The 18,007-nt window shown below is 43.1% G+C and overlaps 1 protein-coding gene across 2 annotated transcripts in view; it reads right to left on the bottom strand.

The window, feature by feature from the left end:
* The window catches only part of ATG7 (autophagy related 7), a 273,741-nt gene that overhangs the window by 208,981 nt on the left and 46,753 nt on the right, over positions 1-18,007 (bottom strand). For both annotated transcript variants that reach the window (XM_075550029.1, XM_075550030.1), the window contains 4 exons: positions 17,229-17,345; positions 15,718-15,867; positions 5,725-5,813; positions 4,056-4,177 (listed from right to left, as the gene is read on the bottom strand). In XM_075550029.1, coding sequence (XP_075406144.1) covers positions 4,056-4,177; positions 5,725-5,813; positions 15,718-15,867; positions 17,229-17,345 — 478 coding nt within the window. The remainder of the gene's footprint in view (positions 1-4,055; positions 4,178-5,724; positions 5,814-15,717; positions 15,868-17,228; positions 17,346-18,007) is intronic.

The raw sequence follows: 18,007 nt of genomic DNA, 5'->3' as shown, positions 1-18,007 counted from the left end.
TCAGACTCTGGGGCCAGAGCATGGCACCCCATCGGACTTGACTGTAGGACACGCCTAGAGTTAAAAAATCAGACCTTCCTTGATCTATTTACATGTTTTCCTTTCTTGAAAATTTGTTTTCTTTTTTTAAAAAATTAATTAATTCTTTTATGGGTCATTGGTTTTCTTTTTGTTGTCCTCTCTGTGCTCTCATTCATCGCCTTGTCTTGCTGTGCCTTGTTTTTCTGGTGCATATTATTATCTCTACAGATCTATCTGGATAGGATAGGCTGGATGAACGGTCTGGAGGAGAGAACAGTGGGACCGATAGTTCTGGAGGAACATCCGAGAGGGGGAGGCAGGGCTAAGGAAGTGGTGTTAACCAACCCAGGGACAGGGGAACAACAAGTGATCCAAAATTAGTGACAAGGAGGGTGTGAGAGGCCTAGTAGGGATTCAGCAGGGGCAATGTAACCGAGAGAAATTACTGAAACCCAAATGAAGGCTGAGCATGAGGAAAGTGAGACAAGAGGAAAGTAAAAGGAAATAGAGGAAAGAACTAGGTGACAAAAGATATTTATAGAGGTCTAAATACAGGCATGTATGTGTGTAAATATATTTATATAAGATGGTGAGGAAATAGATCTACCTGCATATATTTATAGGTTTAGTACTTAGGCAGCAAATGGATATTGGACCTTGACTCAAGTACTTATTCAATGCAAGAACACATTGTTCTATTAAATTGGCATTCCATGATGCACACCTTCCCAACCCGATCACTGAAGACAAATGTGTGCATAAGCAAATGTGGTGAAGAAAGCTGATGGTGCCCAGCTATCAAAAGATATAGCATCTGGGGTCTTAAAGGCTTGCAGATAAGCAAGCAGCCATCTAGCTCAGAGGCATCAAAGACCACATGGAAGAAGCACACCAGCCTGTGTGATCACGAGGTGTAGAAGGGATCAGGTACCAGACATCAAAGAACAAAAAAATCATATAATTGCAAATGAGGGTGAGTGCAGAGTGGAGACCCAAAGCCCATCTGTAGGCAACTGGACAGCCCCTTACTGAAGGGTTATGGGGAAGAGAGGAGCTAGTCAGGGTGCAGGGTAACAACGATGAAACATTCAACTTTCCTCTAGTTTTTAAATGCTTCCTTCCCCCACTATCATGATCCCAATTCTACCTTACAAATCTGGCTAGACCAGAAGATGTAAATTGGTACAGATAGCAATGGGAAACACAGAGAATTCAGGACAGATGATCCCTTCGGGACCAGTGCTGTGTGGCGATACTGGGAGGGTGGAAGGAAGGTGGGGTAGAAGGGGGAACCGATGATAAGGATCTACTTATAACCTCCTCCCTGGGGGATGGAAAGCAGAAAAGTGGGTGAAGGGAGACATTGGACAGTGTAAGATATGACAAAATAATAGTAATTTATGAATTATGAAGGGGGGAGGGAGGGGGGAAATGAAGAGCTGATATTAAGGGCTCAAGTAGAAAGCAATGTTTTGAGAATGGTGATGGCAACAAATGTACAAATGTGTTTGGCACATGGATGTATGCATGGATTGTGATAGGAATTGTATGACCCCCCAATAAAATGATTTAAATAAAAAATAAAGAAACCAGATTGTCTAAGAAAGAAAGAAAGAGAGAAAGCCCTTTGTATCCACCTGAATGTTGTTTGCTGGTTGGAAGGCACTCAAGGGGCTCAGCACGTAGACATGTTGTGCAGTCCTGAGTCACCATCAGTCAGGATGGCTCAGACGGGACTACATTTCGTCCTGTTTTACATAAGGCCGCTGTGAGTCAGAGCTGACTCAATGGCAATTGAAAACAACACAAGTTAACAAGAAAATATTTTTAGGGGAAAATTCTGTTCCATTTTGCTGAGGTTGAGTAACCAGGTACACCCCTCCAAGGGGGGCACGCAGGATGAGGGCACGTCTCCCGAGCGTGGCAGTGTCTGATGCCTGATGCCAGCTCCCTGCGTACTCTTTCTGCTAGCTTTACAAAGATGCCTTGGCTGCATCACCAGGGAGCAAAGAAGGCATGCGGTATTTAAAACAATCCTTCTTAAAAGAACTGCCCTGGCAGTGATGGAATGGCTTAGAAATGCTAAAAAGCATCATCACACTAATACTGTCAGTTCACACTACTATTCGGAATCATGCTAAGACTTCCTAAGTACACACAATATAACGCTGTATTTATATATAAGGGTAAAAAAATACTAACCTATATGGAAAAAAAGAAAATCTGCCTTTTCTAAATGTAAGCAATCTGTATCAGTCATAAAGACGCTGTATTGAAGGCATTATTAGACAGCAAAAACCAAACCCCCTGACCATCGAGCTGATCCCAAATCACAGTGACCCTAGAGAGGGTTTTCCAGATTATAAAACTTTCCAGGAGCAAACAGCCTCATTTACCTCCTGCATAGCAGTTAGTGGATTTGAGCCCCAACCTCACAGCTAGCACCCAATACTTACAGAAACTTCTTTTTCAAATGAAATGTATACTATTTCCTTGTCTATATGCCAGCCTCACAAAATATTAGCTGTACTGTGGGGATCAGGGGGTAGAAGTAACTCAGCAACTTAAAATATGGAATCACCCCCCACCCTGCACTGTCCCCTCCCCCCGTTTATGGAGGGGTGGGGGGGGGTCAACAAGAAATCCATGGAAGGTAGCTCAGCGTTTGCCTGGACTGGAGGCACTTACGACTTGCTTGGCAACGTCACTTCAGCCCCTAAAATTATTTTTAAGTTCCAGTTTAGTAAAAGAAGATCACGTCATGTAAGTGAGCATTACAACCAAACTCACCCCAAGCCACTGCTGTGGAGTTGATGCTTAAAAGGCTAGAACTGCCTCACAGAATCCCCAAGGCTGTACATCTTTCTGGGTGTGGATTGCCACTTGGTTTTTCCACTGAGCAGTTAGCTCAGTCCGCTGTCCTGTTGGTTAGCAGCCCAGCGCGCACCCCACGGCTCCTTCAGCTTGTGTTGTCTTCAAGTTAACATTATGCAGACGCTATTTTAGAATGTGCCAGAAGAGGGTGCTAAATCAAATGCGAACCCTAAAGACTGCAGAAAGGCAAAGAATTTCCCAGGGCTCCAAGCACTTTCCTCCCTCTGGCTGAGAAGCAGAGCTCTCCGTCAATCTTTCTGAGCCGTCTGAGATACGATCACTTGGAAAATGTCATCAGAGCCAATCCTGAGTCCGTGTGACTTTTGCACTCCAGAAAGGACACGCAGAAGATTGTACACTTTGTGAGAGCACCTTTAAAAGCATCAAAGTCACACACTCGGAGGGATTACTTTGGGATGGGCCGTCTTAAAACACTTCATGGCAACTAGCAACAACATATACAAGAAGTTAAAGAAAATAAAATGGAATAATAGGGTTCTGCCACAAACTTTATTGCCTATAGAGACACGCACACCAAAGAAAGAAACAAAAACAAGCAGCAGTCACTGCGCTGAGCTTGAGCCTCAGCAACCCTTTGTGAACCGAGTGGAACTGCGCCTCAGGGTTTTCAAGAGGGTGAACTCTGGGGAGCAGATTGCCAGGCCTTTCTCCTGCCTTACTGTGGGCGGGTTCACAAATGCATATTTAAAATGTCACAGACGCCACGCTCCCTCGATTATAAAATGGGCACTGATGCTTTCCACACAAATGGCGAGTGGGAAAAGTAGCAGCGGCACCTTTGCTGAGGGGTTCGCTATATGGAGCACGGGATCGATTCCAATTGCCAAGTACGCAACAAATAGATAATTAAGTGCTGTATTAGTTCATCCTTCAAGCAAGAGAGGAATACAGATTTCTGTGTTAAATAAAAACAAAAACTAGGGAGAATAAATCCTCAAAACCTACGATACTGCCTGAAGAAAATGTTCTGCTGCCAATCGTTGCCATTGTTCTGTGTGAATCACAGAGAGGGCCTCTGTTCCAGGGCAGGGGCAAAGAGGCAGGAGGAGCCGCACCCCCTTCATTGTGAAGAAAAAGTACACCTGATTTGGCTTCTGAAAAGTGATCCTTATATGCATTCTCAAACACCAGTGAATTACCTGGACTGAAAGCCATTTCTGGAAGCTTCACTTCAAAGACGATGCTGTGGGTGATATCTCTCACGCCCTGCAAGGTACGGTCTCGGAAACACAGCACCTCCACAGACCGGACATGGCTGCTCCTGTGGCCAGACCCCATTTTGTTGTTGTTGTTGTTGTTGTTTGTTTTTAAAGGAAGGAAAAGAAGAGCTGGCATCAGAAGTACAGCAAATCCAGATGGACAAGGTTCCATTCACTTTAATTATGCCTCTCTGGCACCCAGGGATTCACTGTAACCTTTTTGAGATTCTGATTATATACATACAGGCTTCCCGGCCTAAGTGTTTAGAGGTTGAAATCTAAATTGGCTGTGGTTTCTTTCTAAGGGAGCTTTAAATAGCAATCACATTGTACATACATAATTCTAACCAATGAATCCTTTAAAGGCAGAAATATAAGTAGACAAAATTAAAAACTAAGGTTGAGGTATTTGAAAAAGAACCTCTAAGGTCTGGGCCCTTGGGTCCACTCTCGTCCATGGAAAACTGCACCTGTATACAAGGGGGCTTTCACAGCTTCACGCAAGAATGGAATCGGAAGATGCTGGACTGTTTCCATGAACTTTCGGAGCCCCCTCATGGATATATCACTGGGGACAAATTACAATTAGTCTCCTTCACTTCTTTCAAGTCAATGTTTTCAGTTAAGCAGAGCTGACGTACAGAAAAGTATACAAATCCAAAGGATAAAGGGGCTTGTCCGATGTCTTGTGCCAGTCACTCACTACCCCTGTTAACAGTTAAGTACTACGCTAACTGCTAAACACACAGGCTGTGTTGGCCTGTTTTTAAACTTTGGATCATAGCTTTTTACATCCAGTTTTCTCCTCTCAACACTGTATTTCTGAAATGGACTCATATTAGTACATGTAGCAATACTGCTTTCAGATTGACTGCAACGAAGTCCATTGTAATGAATACACAATTTAATCTCCATTTCCTTACTGAAGGTCGTCTAGGTTTTTATCAGTCTTCAGCTCTTATGAACCATGTTGTGTAAGCATGTTTGCACGCATTTGGGTTGCTTCCAAACACACAGTTCTGTAGGTTGTACACCCAAGAGAGAGGTCTCTGGGTCACAGGTGTTTTGGTCTCGGGTAGAACCCTGTTTCCCAGCCACGTCGGAGAGTGCCCTTTGCTGCCCATTGCAGACAGAGCTTGGACTTGTCGTTTTTCAAAAAATCAGGTTGGATGGCAGATTACTGTATTATTATTATTTTAATTTTGTTTCCTTAATGAACTTCAGCATCTGTTTAACTATGTACTAATTATTAGCCTTTTGGAGTCTCTGCTTTTGTTGTTATCGGGTTAGGAAAAGAAGATGAAGGTAGCAAGAGGGAAATCCTGTCTGAAATGACCGAGGCAGCAGAAAGGGAGGGCTGAAGAACGCCTGTGTTGGGACTTGGGACTTCTGGCTCTCCGTGTACAATACCTCGCGGATCTGCGGCTCCCTTACAGACCCAGCTAAGGGCTCGGCACAGATGGAAACTGGACTCTGACTGATTTACTACCTGACTCCGATGAAAAATGAATATATCTGATAAAAAATGGTGATCCAGACATAAGCACACACACTGTCAAAAACATACAGACAAACAGAAACACACACGTGGGTGCGCACTTATAATTACCATTTGTGGGCTGCTAAGACCAAAAAATTCCTCAAAGGCCATCCAGGGTACCGGGCTAAGTTACAAGGATCATATACACCAACTGATATCTGTGAACAGAAAGACTTTCAGAGTGAGCCAGGAATGAATTCACAAGAGAGACATTGTTGATACTTCCTAGTCCTTTCTAAAGCAGTAACCCTTAGATACCCAGTGAAGGAAGAAACGGAAGCAAAAAAAAAACCAATAACTTTATAGCAGAGAAAGAAATCTAGCACACACTGCCTTAACCATGTGACCGAGGTTAGCCTCCCCAGTGACATCTGGCACTCTTGATAGGATGCGGAGATAAGAATACTTTATGTCAGTGGTTCTCTTTCCCAAAACCCATCAACCCAGTCTAATCCCATGATAAACCCAAGCTAAAAATACCGGAGAAGCCTAAATTGATGGACATTCTCCAAAATACTTCACTCAATTCACTGTCATTGAGTCATTTCCGACTCAGGGCGACTCACAGTGCAGAGCAGAGCGGCCCCCTGGGTCTCCAAGGCTGCACGTCTTTCCAGGTGCGGCCAGCCTCACTTTTCCCCTCAGAGTGGTTGGCAGTCTTAAACTGCTGACGTGCTAGTGAGCAGCCAACTTGCCCACTGTGCCACCGGGGCCGGGGCGACCTAAGACTGCGACAGTTGTTAAAATTAAGGAAACTCTGAGACTGCCACAGAGCAGAAGAGATCAAAGAGACGGCGTAAGACGTAAGATCTTGGGAAAGCTTCTCATCTGTAAAATGAATGAGTGAATCATTTCATCTCAAAGAAGTATAGAACTTTATAGAAAATTGAAGAGAAGGAAAAAAATTCCTATATAGATTACAAAACTTCACAGATCATGCTAAGGTTTAATTTTATAGGGCATTTACAGGCTATGGGTTGGCTATTTTGGAAGAAATAGGCAGAATAGACCCAAAAAACGTTAGTTAGGTATAGAGATGTGACTTCAGTTTTTAAATGTGACTTCCTAAGTCTGGCTCTTAGTCACTATCCTAAGTCACGTGTTCTCTTGTGACCTTCACCAGTTTACGTAGCCTCTCTCTGACTTATTTTCTCCTCTGCAGTCTACAGATGACTCTTACCTGTACTCAACACAGAGCCTGGACACATGACAAGCACTCAACCAATGGTAACTATGGAAACAACATAAATAGATGCTATTCTGGTAGCTTCATTGACCTCTTTATTCAATCCAATCAGTTTCAAGGTTATCTTTTCGTAACTGGCAGAGAACAAAAGGGGATCCATTTCAATGTTCAAATAGTCTTTAGGCCTTAGACTTAGCAACTGTAGATGTGGTATGCAGACTAAATGATAAGTAAATCACATGAATTGGATTGAAGTTGAAATTGCATAAATGAGAATGTTATATGAGACACCACATACAGTTGTCTACTTCTGACAGTAAGTGCAAAGGAGAGGAGGGAGTAAGGAAAACAAAACTTTTCTTTTTAAGCTGAAAGACCAAGAATTCGCTTCTTAGAGCGACTTGACCCAAAAGCAGCTATGGAGCAAGAATGACCTGCTAAAGAGGAGAATCTGTGTTTTACACATAAAGGTCGGTCAGCATGGCAGTGCTTCAAGGCCACTCACTCTCCTACCCACAGACCAGGACAGGAAAATGATGGACTGCCTTTGACACCATATAATGTTTCTTCGATGATTCAAGCTTGAATCCAAAATCTTGATAAGTGCTTTGGGAACTGAACAAAGGACCTCAGTCATTGTAGTCATTAGTTGGTACAATTCTAAGAAAGCCAGCTCATATTATATGGGTAACAGGAAAAAAAATTTATGGCATTTAGAAACAATCCTTAGCTCAACAGTTCAGAGTTCTAGTAATGCCTTTGCTCTAAAGTTGTGTGAATTTGGACAAATCACTTCCTCTTATAATACAAATCAGGAAAAAACCAAGAAGTCTGTTGAGCCAGTTTATGAAATCAACGCTCTATTCTACTTGGCTGAAAGCATACATTTCATTGAAGTGATCTAGGCATTCATGATCTGGCTCCAGTCCATCAAGTGATTTGTTGAAAACGGTAGAATGTAAGAAAGAAAAGTGGGCAAAATTGTCAACCTAAGTGTCTGCAGCTAGAGAAATTTTCACAAGGAACCCATAAAACATATTTCTCTGGCAAATGGCTGTCTTTTTCGCCCAAGCACTTCATGCAATAGGAAAGATGGGACTGAAAATCCAAATACCTAATGTGCAGCAATGTCACAGACGGCTACCACAACGGGAAAAAACAAATTATTGTGTGAAGAAGTCCAGCTAGCAGCACCCAAATTGTTGCTCCTCTACCATTGCAAAGAATTAAGGGCTAATGTTAAAGTAACAGAGCACATTCCAAACATCCGATCAATAATAACTGCTCTGGGAAAAAGAGCCAAGCAAGCACCCCTGCCCCTTCTCCAACCCAAAAATGGGACAGGAAGTTAATGTCCTCCCAGAGCGACTGAGTATAAACCAATGCCACTCCTAAACCCGTCTTGACGTTTCTATATAAGTTGGTACACTTACATGTAGTTCGTCTCTATGCCAGTCAAATGTGTGTCATGATGTACAGTGGCCCTTTCTAGGCATAAAATATTAAAGAATCAATTCCAGATATACTCAGACACCTTTAATGTAATAATAATCATGTTTTGAAGTGTGTCACCAAGTTGCTTACGTTTGTTATTACAGAGTGTTTGTCCCAGCTCAAATGGATGCTCTACAGTGAACCCCTGCCATGCAATCTCAGTCGTTTGAAAAAATGCACAGATGACGATTAGAAAAAAGTATGCAAAATATTTACTAAGAAAACTAATGCTTTTTCAAAAGCTAAAACGGAGTACAATAGGAAGAGTGTCACACTGAGTATTGTTTTGTGAAGTTTTGCACACACACATTCAATGTCACACACTAGAGCACTGAATGAGAACATGACAGACATTTTTAACTCTAAGTCACAGTAAAAAGACAGCAATCACACTAACAATCATGTCCCAACCAAAGAACGGGAGGGAACCAGTCAAAGGGCCTTAGCTGCTGAGCTCTGAGTTGAAGAGGGCATCATTCATGCAGTGGTGCTGCCTTCCTTTAGGGGCTGAAGTGATAACTCTGTGAATCTGGGCAGTCGTCTCCCAAAGGCGGACCGTTTCTTCTGCTTTGTTTGGGTTTTTTTAAAAACATTTTTTGAAAAGAGCTAAGAACGTTTCCTTTTCTTTGGGAAAGACTGTTAGCTGCAGAACTGAGGACATCAAAACCCTACTTGTATAGAAGAGGTGGGGACTGAGGTTAAGTTCACAGAAAAGAATTTTCCTTTGAAGAGGATCATTTTCTTTGAAAAAAAAGATGTATTCTAAGAAAACCGAGCAGGGACTATTATGAAATGCGAGTAAAACTGAGTAGAGCCCGTTAGCACCCACTACCTCAACTCCCACAACCATTGCCGAGGAGGAAAGCGTGTCATTATCGTACACTTATAGACACGAAGGAAACTGAGGCCCAGAAGACTGCGTGCGCTCGAGAGGTGCCACTGGGTTCTGAAAATGGACTTCTTGAACCCAACCCATGGAGAGCTAGTGGGAGAAAAAGCAGCACCAGCGACCAGAGCCAGCTCTGACTTAGGGAGACGCCACGTGTCAGAGAACTGTGGGCCGGCCATGCAATTGGCACTGGCTGAAGCTTTGGCAGATGCCCAGGACTTTCCTCCACGGCACCTGGGGTAAAGCGTGGCTTCCAGCCGCTCACGCAGCCACTGGGTACGTGACCTACTGACACCAGCCAGGGCCTCCCGGAGAGAAAAGCATTTGTTTATTTTCCCATTTTGACATGTGAAGAAGCTTCTGTTTTCCCTCACCTCCCTTCCATTCTGCTCCTCCATAAAACAGGGACAACTCCCTCCATCCACTCTGCAGGGTGGCGTGAGGGCAGCACTCATGCATGTGCGGGACCAGCTCGGTGCTTAGGACAACGGTGAAGTTCAACAGTTGGCGGCTGCAGCTGTCTGTGGAGGGCAAAGCCTTCTTCAGGAGCAGGTGCCTATTTTCTGACGTCCACGCCAAGGTTCTAAACCTGAGAGGGCAGTGCCTCGAGTTTGGACCTCCCCGACCTCAGCACCCCCCCAAGCTCCCTCTCGAGCGGACAGCTTCCTGCCTTCTTCCTCTGAGCCAGAGGCCCAGACCCACCTCTGGTGTCACTGCTCTGAGTCCCCTGAGCTGAGATGCGGATGTGCGCCTCCTCGGGCAGGGAGCCATGGTGTCAAGCTGATCTAAGAGGTTACGTATGAGGGGGCTTCAAGAAGTCCATGGGAAAATCCTAATATGCTTTAATTCCACTTAATTCCACAAAATGTTTGAAACTACGTTGTCTATACCACCGTTCACCACAAATGAAGAACTGAACTACTGCACTACATCATCTATTGCATTAAATCATGCATCGCCCCGTAGTGTCTCCTGACAAACACACCCACATTCGTGACTCATAGGAGACATAAGCTTGAGGTGGATAAGCAAGTTGGGAAAGCCTTGGCAAAGGACACAGCCTTCATCAGACAGCAGCAAACCCACCTGAAAGAGAACACGCGTATTAAGTCAGGCTGAGTGACCTCTTGAAGGCCTACTGTGTGCCAGGTGCTTCATGTGTGGGATGGCCAAATTATCATGCATGCATATATCCTATCTTATTTTACATACTACGCACAAGGTCAAGTGAGGTGACGTCAATAGTGAGAAAGACCTGCCCTCGTGGAATTTATATTAAATGAGAGAAAAAGATCAATCGCCCAGTGAAATGGAAAATTACAACAACAAACGACAAAGGCTGGATCACAGTCAGAAGAAACCGTTTTTACAGAGGCTAGGGAAGGTTCTTTTGAGAAAACTAAGCTCTAATGTGAAGAAAGTAGAGTTGCCTAGACAAGGGGGTGAGGGAGACGACAAAGGAGAGACTCTTGCTCCAAGCAAAAGGCACATGTAAGGGCTGTGCCTAGCACCCGTGAGAGGGCTAAAGGCCAGAGTACAATGCGACAGGGAGCTAGGAACAGATTGGGGGCTCTGCAGAGGGGCCAGGCTACACACAATCTCAGCTGCCACATTAGGGAATTCTGTTCTTAACCTAAGAACCGAGGGGAGACCCTGAAGATGCGTGCATTGGGCAGGTGAACCAATGAAGACTGAGAGACCCCCACATTCGAAGGCAGAGACGTGGGGGGAGAGCATGTAGTCAAGACACTGGCTGCATCTTGGAGAACAGCAGGGCATGCGGCTACAGCGATAGACAGGATCGGGTTTTAGGAGCCTTAAATGTCAAGCAAAATAGTTCTAATTTTATCCTGAATAGGAACAACAGAAGGGTTTTAAGAAAGCACGTTTGGGCAGGAAGGAGTGTGAGGATGGATGTGGCCATTCATGACCCCAGTAAGGAGATGAGTAAACAACTACCAGGCTATCGTCTGCCCAGAGTCTGATGACACTTTCTGGAACAGGGCAGGATTTTGACCAACAGCCAATGTATAACCTGTCACTTCTCTTCCATTGACTGAATTCCCAGATAACATTTCATCTCTCCTAGACGACCTTAATTTCCTTAAGAACATGTACAAATGCGGGGAGCGGGGAGGGAGGGGAAAAAAAAGAGGACCTGATGCAGAGGGCTTAAGTGGAGAGCAAATGCTTTGAGAGTGATTAGGGCAAAGAATGTACGGATGTGCTTTATACAATTGATGTATATATATGTGTGCATTGTGATAAGAGTTATATGAGCCCCTAATAAAATGTAAAAAAAGAAAATGATTAGGACAAAGAATGTACAGATGCGCTTTCTACAATTGATGTATGTATATGCATGGATTGTGATAAGAGTTGTATGAGCCCCTAATAAAATGTTTTTTAAAAATGTATAGCCTTGGAAACCCTAAAAAAAAAGAACATGTACAATTAAACCTATTTCTGGTCCATAAGGAGGCAGTCATCACATGTGCGAAGTTACTCCAGGCTGTCCTGATGTACTGCCCTATCTGAGGAAGGAGGCTGGGTCTGGATTTCACACAGATGTAGCATCCTCACAAAAAGGGCACCTGTAACCTTGAACTATTTACAGGCTCTTCTTTTTTTTGTCATTGGTTTGTTGTTATTTTGTTTTCTTCTGTTGCTTTGTTTTGCTCTGTCTTGCTTTTGTGCATATTATTATCTCTGCATGTCTATCTAGATAAGATAGGCAGGATAAACCATCTGGAAGAGAAAACAATGGGACCAACGGTTCCAGGGGGACATGAGAGAGGGGGAGGGGGAAGAGGAAGTGGGTGTTAACAACCCCAGGGACAACAAAACAACAAGTGATCCAAAATCAGTGGCAAGAAGGGTTTAGGAGCCCTGGTAGGGCTTGATCAAGGGTAATGTGACCGAGAGGAATTACTGAAACCCAAATGAAGACTGAGCATGATAGTGGGACAAGGGGAAAGTAAAAGGAAATAGAGGAAAGACCTAGGAGGCAAAGGGCATTATAGAGGTTCAAATAAAGGCATGTATATATATTTATATATGATGATGGGGAAATAGATCTATGTGCATATATTTATAGGTTTAGTATTAAGGAAGCAGATGGACATTGGGCCTCTCAAGTACTCCCTCAATGCAAGAACACTTTGTTCTATTAAGCTGGCATTCCATGACGCTCACCTTCTCAACACAATCGCTGAAGACAAATGGGTGCACAATTTGAAAATAAGCAAATGTGGTGAACAAAGCTGATGGTGCCCCGCTATCAAAAGATATAGTGTCTGGGGTCTTAAAGGCATGAAGCTCAGAAACAACAAAGCCCACATGGAAGAAGCACACCAGCCTGTGATCATGAGGAGTTGAAGGGATCAGGTACCAGGCATCAAAGAACAAAAAATCATATCATTGTGAATGAGGGGGAGAGTGCAGAGTGGAGATCCAACGGCCATCTGTAGGCAACTGGACATCCCCTTACAGAAGGGTATCAGAGAGATGATGAGTCAGTCAGGGTGCAGTGTAGCAACGGTGAAACATACAACTTTCCTCTAGTTCTTAAATGATTCCTCCCCACCCACTATCATGATCCCAATTCTACCTTACAAATCTGGCTGAACCAGAGGATGTTCACTGGTACAGATAGGAACTGGAAACACAGGGAATCCAGGAAAGATGAACCCCTCAGGGCTAGTGGTGAGATTGGTAATACTGGGAGGGTAGAGGGAAGGTGGAGTAGAAAAGGGGGGCTGATTACAAGGATCCACATATAACCCCCTCCCTGGGGGACGGACAACAGAAAATTTGGTGAAGGAAGACATCAGACAGTGTAAGACTTGACAAAATAATAATAATTTATAAATTCTCAAGGGTTCATGAAGGAGGGGGGCGGGGAGGGAGGAAATATGAGCTGATACCAAGGGCTCAAGTAGAAAGCAATGTTTTGAGAATGATGAGGGCAACAGATGTACAAATATGCTTGACACAATTTATGTATGTCTGGATTGTGAAAAGAGTTGTACGAGCCCCCAATAAAATGTTTTTTTTTAAAAAGGGGAATCTGTACAGTCCCCAGAGAGCTGTAATATCCAAAATATCCCACTTGATCTCATAAGGTACTAATATTAATCAATAATAAATTATAACTTATACTCTAATATGGCATAAAACATGACTTATATGGTCTTTCTTTTTTTTAAATTTTAGTGTTTATCTATACAAGATAGGCAGGATAGGTGATCCTATGGAGACAGCGATGGGACCGACAGTTCTTGGGGATCGTGGGAAGGGAGGAGCTGGTGAGCAATAAGGACAGGGATGGGGAATAGGCAGGGTTCTAACATTGACTGTGAGGATGGTGTAGCTTTTCTGGTCATGTTTGATCAACTGAATTGTACCTGAGAGGAATTACTGAGAGGTGAACGATGGGTAAACATAGTGGGGTGGGAGGAAAGAAAAAAGATAAAAGAAGAAGAAAGGAAAATATATATGTAAGTATATAGAGTTTTTGTATAGAGTATACAAAAAAAAGCAGATGGACTTTGGGCTTCTACTTAAATCTTAACTCAGCACAAGAACGGTTGGTTATAATAATGTGGCATTGCATGATACCTTTCGACACGACTGCTGAAGACAAACGTGTGCATAAGTAAATGTGGTGAAGAAAGCTGATGGTGCCCAGTTATTAAGAGATATAGTGTCTGGGTCTTAAAGATTTGTAGTTAAACAACGGCCATCTAGCAGGAAAACAACAAAGCCCACATGGAAGAAGCACACCAGCCTGTGTGATCATGAGGGGTTGATGGGAATAGGTATCACAAGTTCAAAACCAAGCAACCAAATCAATACAAAGGAGCATGGATGTAGTGGAGACCCTAAACCTACTAAGATAAGGTAAGATAATTGGACAGTCCCCCTCAGAAGAGCCACACAGAAGGGATGGCAGATCCAGGGAGCAGTATAGCACTGATGAAACTAGTAACTATCCTCTAGTTCTTTAATATTTCCTCCCCTTATTATTATGGTTTTTAATTTGTTTTACCTCATTAATCATGTTTGATTTGCATATGTTCACTTATATAATTAAGATAGTTTGATACATGAAATCCAATATAGATAACTTTTCAGAAACAGTAACAGAGGTAATGGTTCCCTGTTGGAATGGGGAGTGCAGGGAGAAAGGAAGCAGCTGATAGTATTGATGAATGTATAACCCCACTCCAGGAGAGCAAACAACAGAATTGTATGTGAATGGATACATTGGATGGTGTACGTTATGGGTGTGTGTGTGTCTGTGCGTGCGGCATGTTTTCCTGGGGGGTAGGGTCGGGGAAGAAGGGGACTAAGGGGAACTAATATCAAGGAATTCAAGAAGAAAGAAAATGTTTTAAAACAGATTGTGGTAGCAATTGTATAAAACTTCTTGGTGTGATTGAACTATGGAATGTTATAATACCTGTAAGAGCTATCAAAAATAATTTAAACAAATTAATTTTTTTAAAAAAAAACATCATTTGCACAAAGTTTGTTATTGTTGCTAGCTGTTGCCATTGATTCTGATTAACGGCAGGTTGGTATGTTAAACATCATTAGACAGTACATGAAGATAGGACAGTAAGTGCAGGGAGCAGGAGGTGGGATAGATCACCACGGCCACACCCATAATGAAAGAAGGCTTCATGGTCAGGTAGAATTCAAGGTGAACTGAAGAATAGTAGAATTTCATTAAATGAAGCTTCTTAGGATGATGAGACAAGATGAGCACACACAGATCTAGAAAAAGACCTTGGGGGACTTAATGAGGGGCTGGTGAAAAACAGACCAGCTTAGCTGAAGCAAAGGTATACACAGAAAATGGTGGAAGGTGAGGCGGGCAAGCAAACTTGGGACTAAAAGGAATACATCAGGAGGCTCTTGTTCCATGAGTGGAAGTAAAGTATTAGAGAAAGGTATTTCTGGAATTGTGATATGCAAGATAGAAGCTAGAAGAATCTACCTGTTCAATAAACAAGATAATCAAGGCCTGAACTATAGCTCTGGAAACACAGTGAAGGAAGGATGTAAAATGCACCAGGGAGGAAAAACTGAAATCACTATTACACACCGGAAGTGAAAGGAGCCCTGGTGGCGCTATGAATTAAGCACTAGGATGCTTACCATAGGTCAGCAGTTCAAAAAGACAAGGTTGTTTGTTCCCATAAAGACTTCCAGCCTGAGAAATGCCAGCTAGGATTGCCACGAGTTGGAACTGGCGCAATGGGCAGTGGGTTTCTTTGAAACGGGAGGTAAGGAATGCCCAATCACACTGAGGTGACTGAGGTAGGAAAGTTAGTCGGAAGGGCTGATTTGGGAGGAAAAGGTGGACAGAAAGGAATGTCCTAAAGTATCCCATAGATGGCGAAAAGATTCTAAATGAGTTTGAATTCTGCATGCTAACTTCAGATTTTTTTCTCCTGGATAATATGATACTCAAAGTTTCTCTGACCTTTGTCCTTTGACCTTGGAAGAAATCACTGCAGTTTTTCAGCAGAGAAACCAGCACCGTGTTTTCGTCATACTTGATTAAGAAGTAAGGGAGGGCCGTGACCCCTTCAGTGTGGCAAAGATCATCATATGCATGCTCAAGGGCCTGAATCTGAAAACAGAGAACACGGGGTTATTGTGCAGACAAGTACAGGTGTACTTCTAGCTAAAAAACTAACATAAAGGGAAAGACACCTTAAAGTCAGAAAACCCTATACTCTTTTGCTGCAGTTGAACGTAACAATGCCCAGAGCATACACTGAGCTTCCATGCAACACTGCGTGCCTGGCGTCGTGCCTGAGACCGGGCACAACATGACACTGCACAGCAGCTCGTGAGGCTCCTCTAGGAACCATCGAAACACTCTTTCCTTTCTGCAATAACTACACAAATCTATCCCTTGAGAAGGTTACCCAGCATGACTCCATTATTCACACATTCTATTTTCCCATAATCTTTCTTTAAGGCTACTGGATTGAGACACAATTCACACACCATACAACCTGCCCATTTAACGTGCTCAGTGGTTTTGCAGGGCTGTGTAATCATACATGTTTGTCCTGCACCAACGAGCAATTATTCTCCCTCCACTCCTGCCCCCACCCCTCCATCTATAGGAGGGAGTTTCAAGAAGACTGTGGGAAAATTACATGAAAAGATAAAGGAATTTTCCCGTGAACTTTTTGAAGCCCCCTTATATTTCTTCTTGGAATCGTAGTGCCACAAGATCACCCTCTTCCTTGGTCTTTTTTCTCTTTTTAAATCCCTAAAGTCCACAGTGCTGTACGGTCCCTGGCTTCAGTGTGCAGAGTTTTAGTGGCTGACATGTTGCATAATTCAAATCATCTTGCTGCTCTGCTTTTGCCTTCACAGCAATACGGAGTCTTTGGGGTTTCTCATCTCCCCGCCGACTGTCTTCACTCTTCGTCTCAGGGCTCTACATGACAGGATCATCTTTCTTCAGCTGAAAAACCCAGCTCTGCGTGCCTCATCCCCATGAGAAGCTGGGGAATCTGGCATGAGGAGAGCAGAATGTCTTCAATGTTGTCTTGCAGACTCTCTGTAAAGATCCTGGGTGTCTGTGGGCACTACTACCCTTCACCTAAGGGCCGCCATGATTTCTGGCTCCTTTCCTGGGTCAGAACAGAGAGCACAGCACGGCACTGCCGATCAGGTTCACGGCACTGCAGATCAGCCTCTACATATGGAAGACTATGTTATGGTAAATTCTTGCCATTTCTTAAAATACTCCTACAATTCTTCCTATAACACCACTGGAAAATTATTGTTCACTATTTCCCCAAAGTGTTTAACAATATTTATGACTAAGTCTATTCTCCTACTACCATATTTCGAGAATTCGACAGTCACCACCTCTAATGTAGCACCTGTTTTTCTTCACAGTGAACAAGAAGAACTATTCTTGCACATCAAACCCAACTTTATTTGCATGGTGTTCTTTTTCTTTGATACCTGTTTTGGTGAAAACCTCTGATGCAAACCCTCTGGCCCTTGAATGAGAGGAATACTTTCTGGAAGACAGAGGGCGGGGTAGCAAAACCAATAGTAGAAGTGGTATTTCTTTAGATCCTAGGAGGACAAAGAAGAAGAAGACAGGATGTGAGAACGGCATCAACAGACAAAACTACATGACCCACTTACATGAACTATCTAGAATAAGTTAAATCCCTCGAGACGAAAGATGAAGGGGAAGCAGGAACTTCCCTGAGCCAGGATCACTGGATGGTCATTAACAGCAAAAAAGTCTTCAACAAAGACCAAAGGGAAAATAACAGCACCGATAATTAAACTGAAATGCATCTAAGAATGCAGCTTCTTCTTTTTTATACATAATCAACAGTACATTTTAAACACCGTGTCTTTTCATACCCTTCATACCAGTCTTGATAAGAAAGATAGATACAGATTCAAAACCCTTAGGTATCCAGAGGGAAAGCAGAATTATATAGTCAGGAATGCATTTTACATCTTAACCTTGCACTGAATATACTCTGGATGAAGGTCTTCACTGTGGAACATTTTTGCCATTGTAAATAATCTGCAGGAAATTGTTTGTACATTCACTTCACTTTGCTTTTGTGAATACAACAAAGAAATAGTTACTCTTGTTGTCGCTCCCACAAACACTTCCTCTCAAAGTCCAGGCAGCATTGCATTCGCGATTCGTGTGTGTGTGTGTGTGTGTGTGTGTGTATCTCACAGCTTTATTGGCACATTCTTGATTCGTTCTG

The sequence above is a fragment of the Tenrec ecaudatus genome, chromosome 5 (genome assembly GCF_050624435.1).
Source record: "Tenrec ecaudatus isolate mTenEca1 chromosome 5, mTenEca1.hap1, whole genome shotgun sequence".
NCBI classification, from domain to species: Eukaryota; Metazoa; Chordata; class Mammalia; order Afrosoricida; family Tenrecidae; genus Tenrec; species Tenrec ecaudatus.
This window is presented reverse-complemented; position numbering and strand designations above follow the sequence as displayed.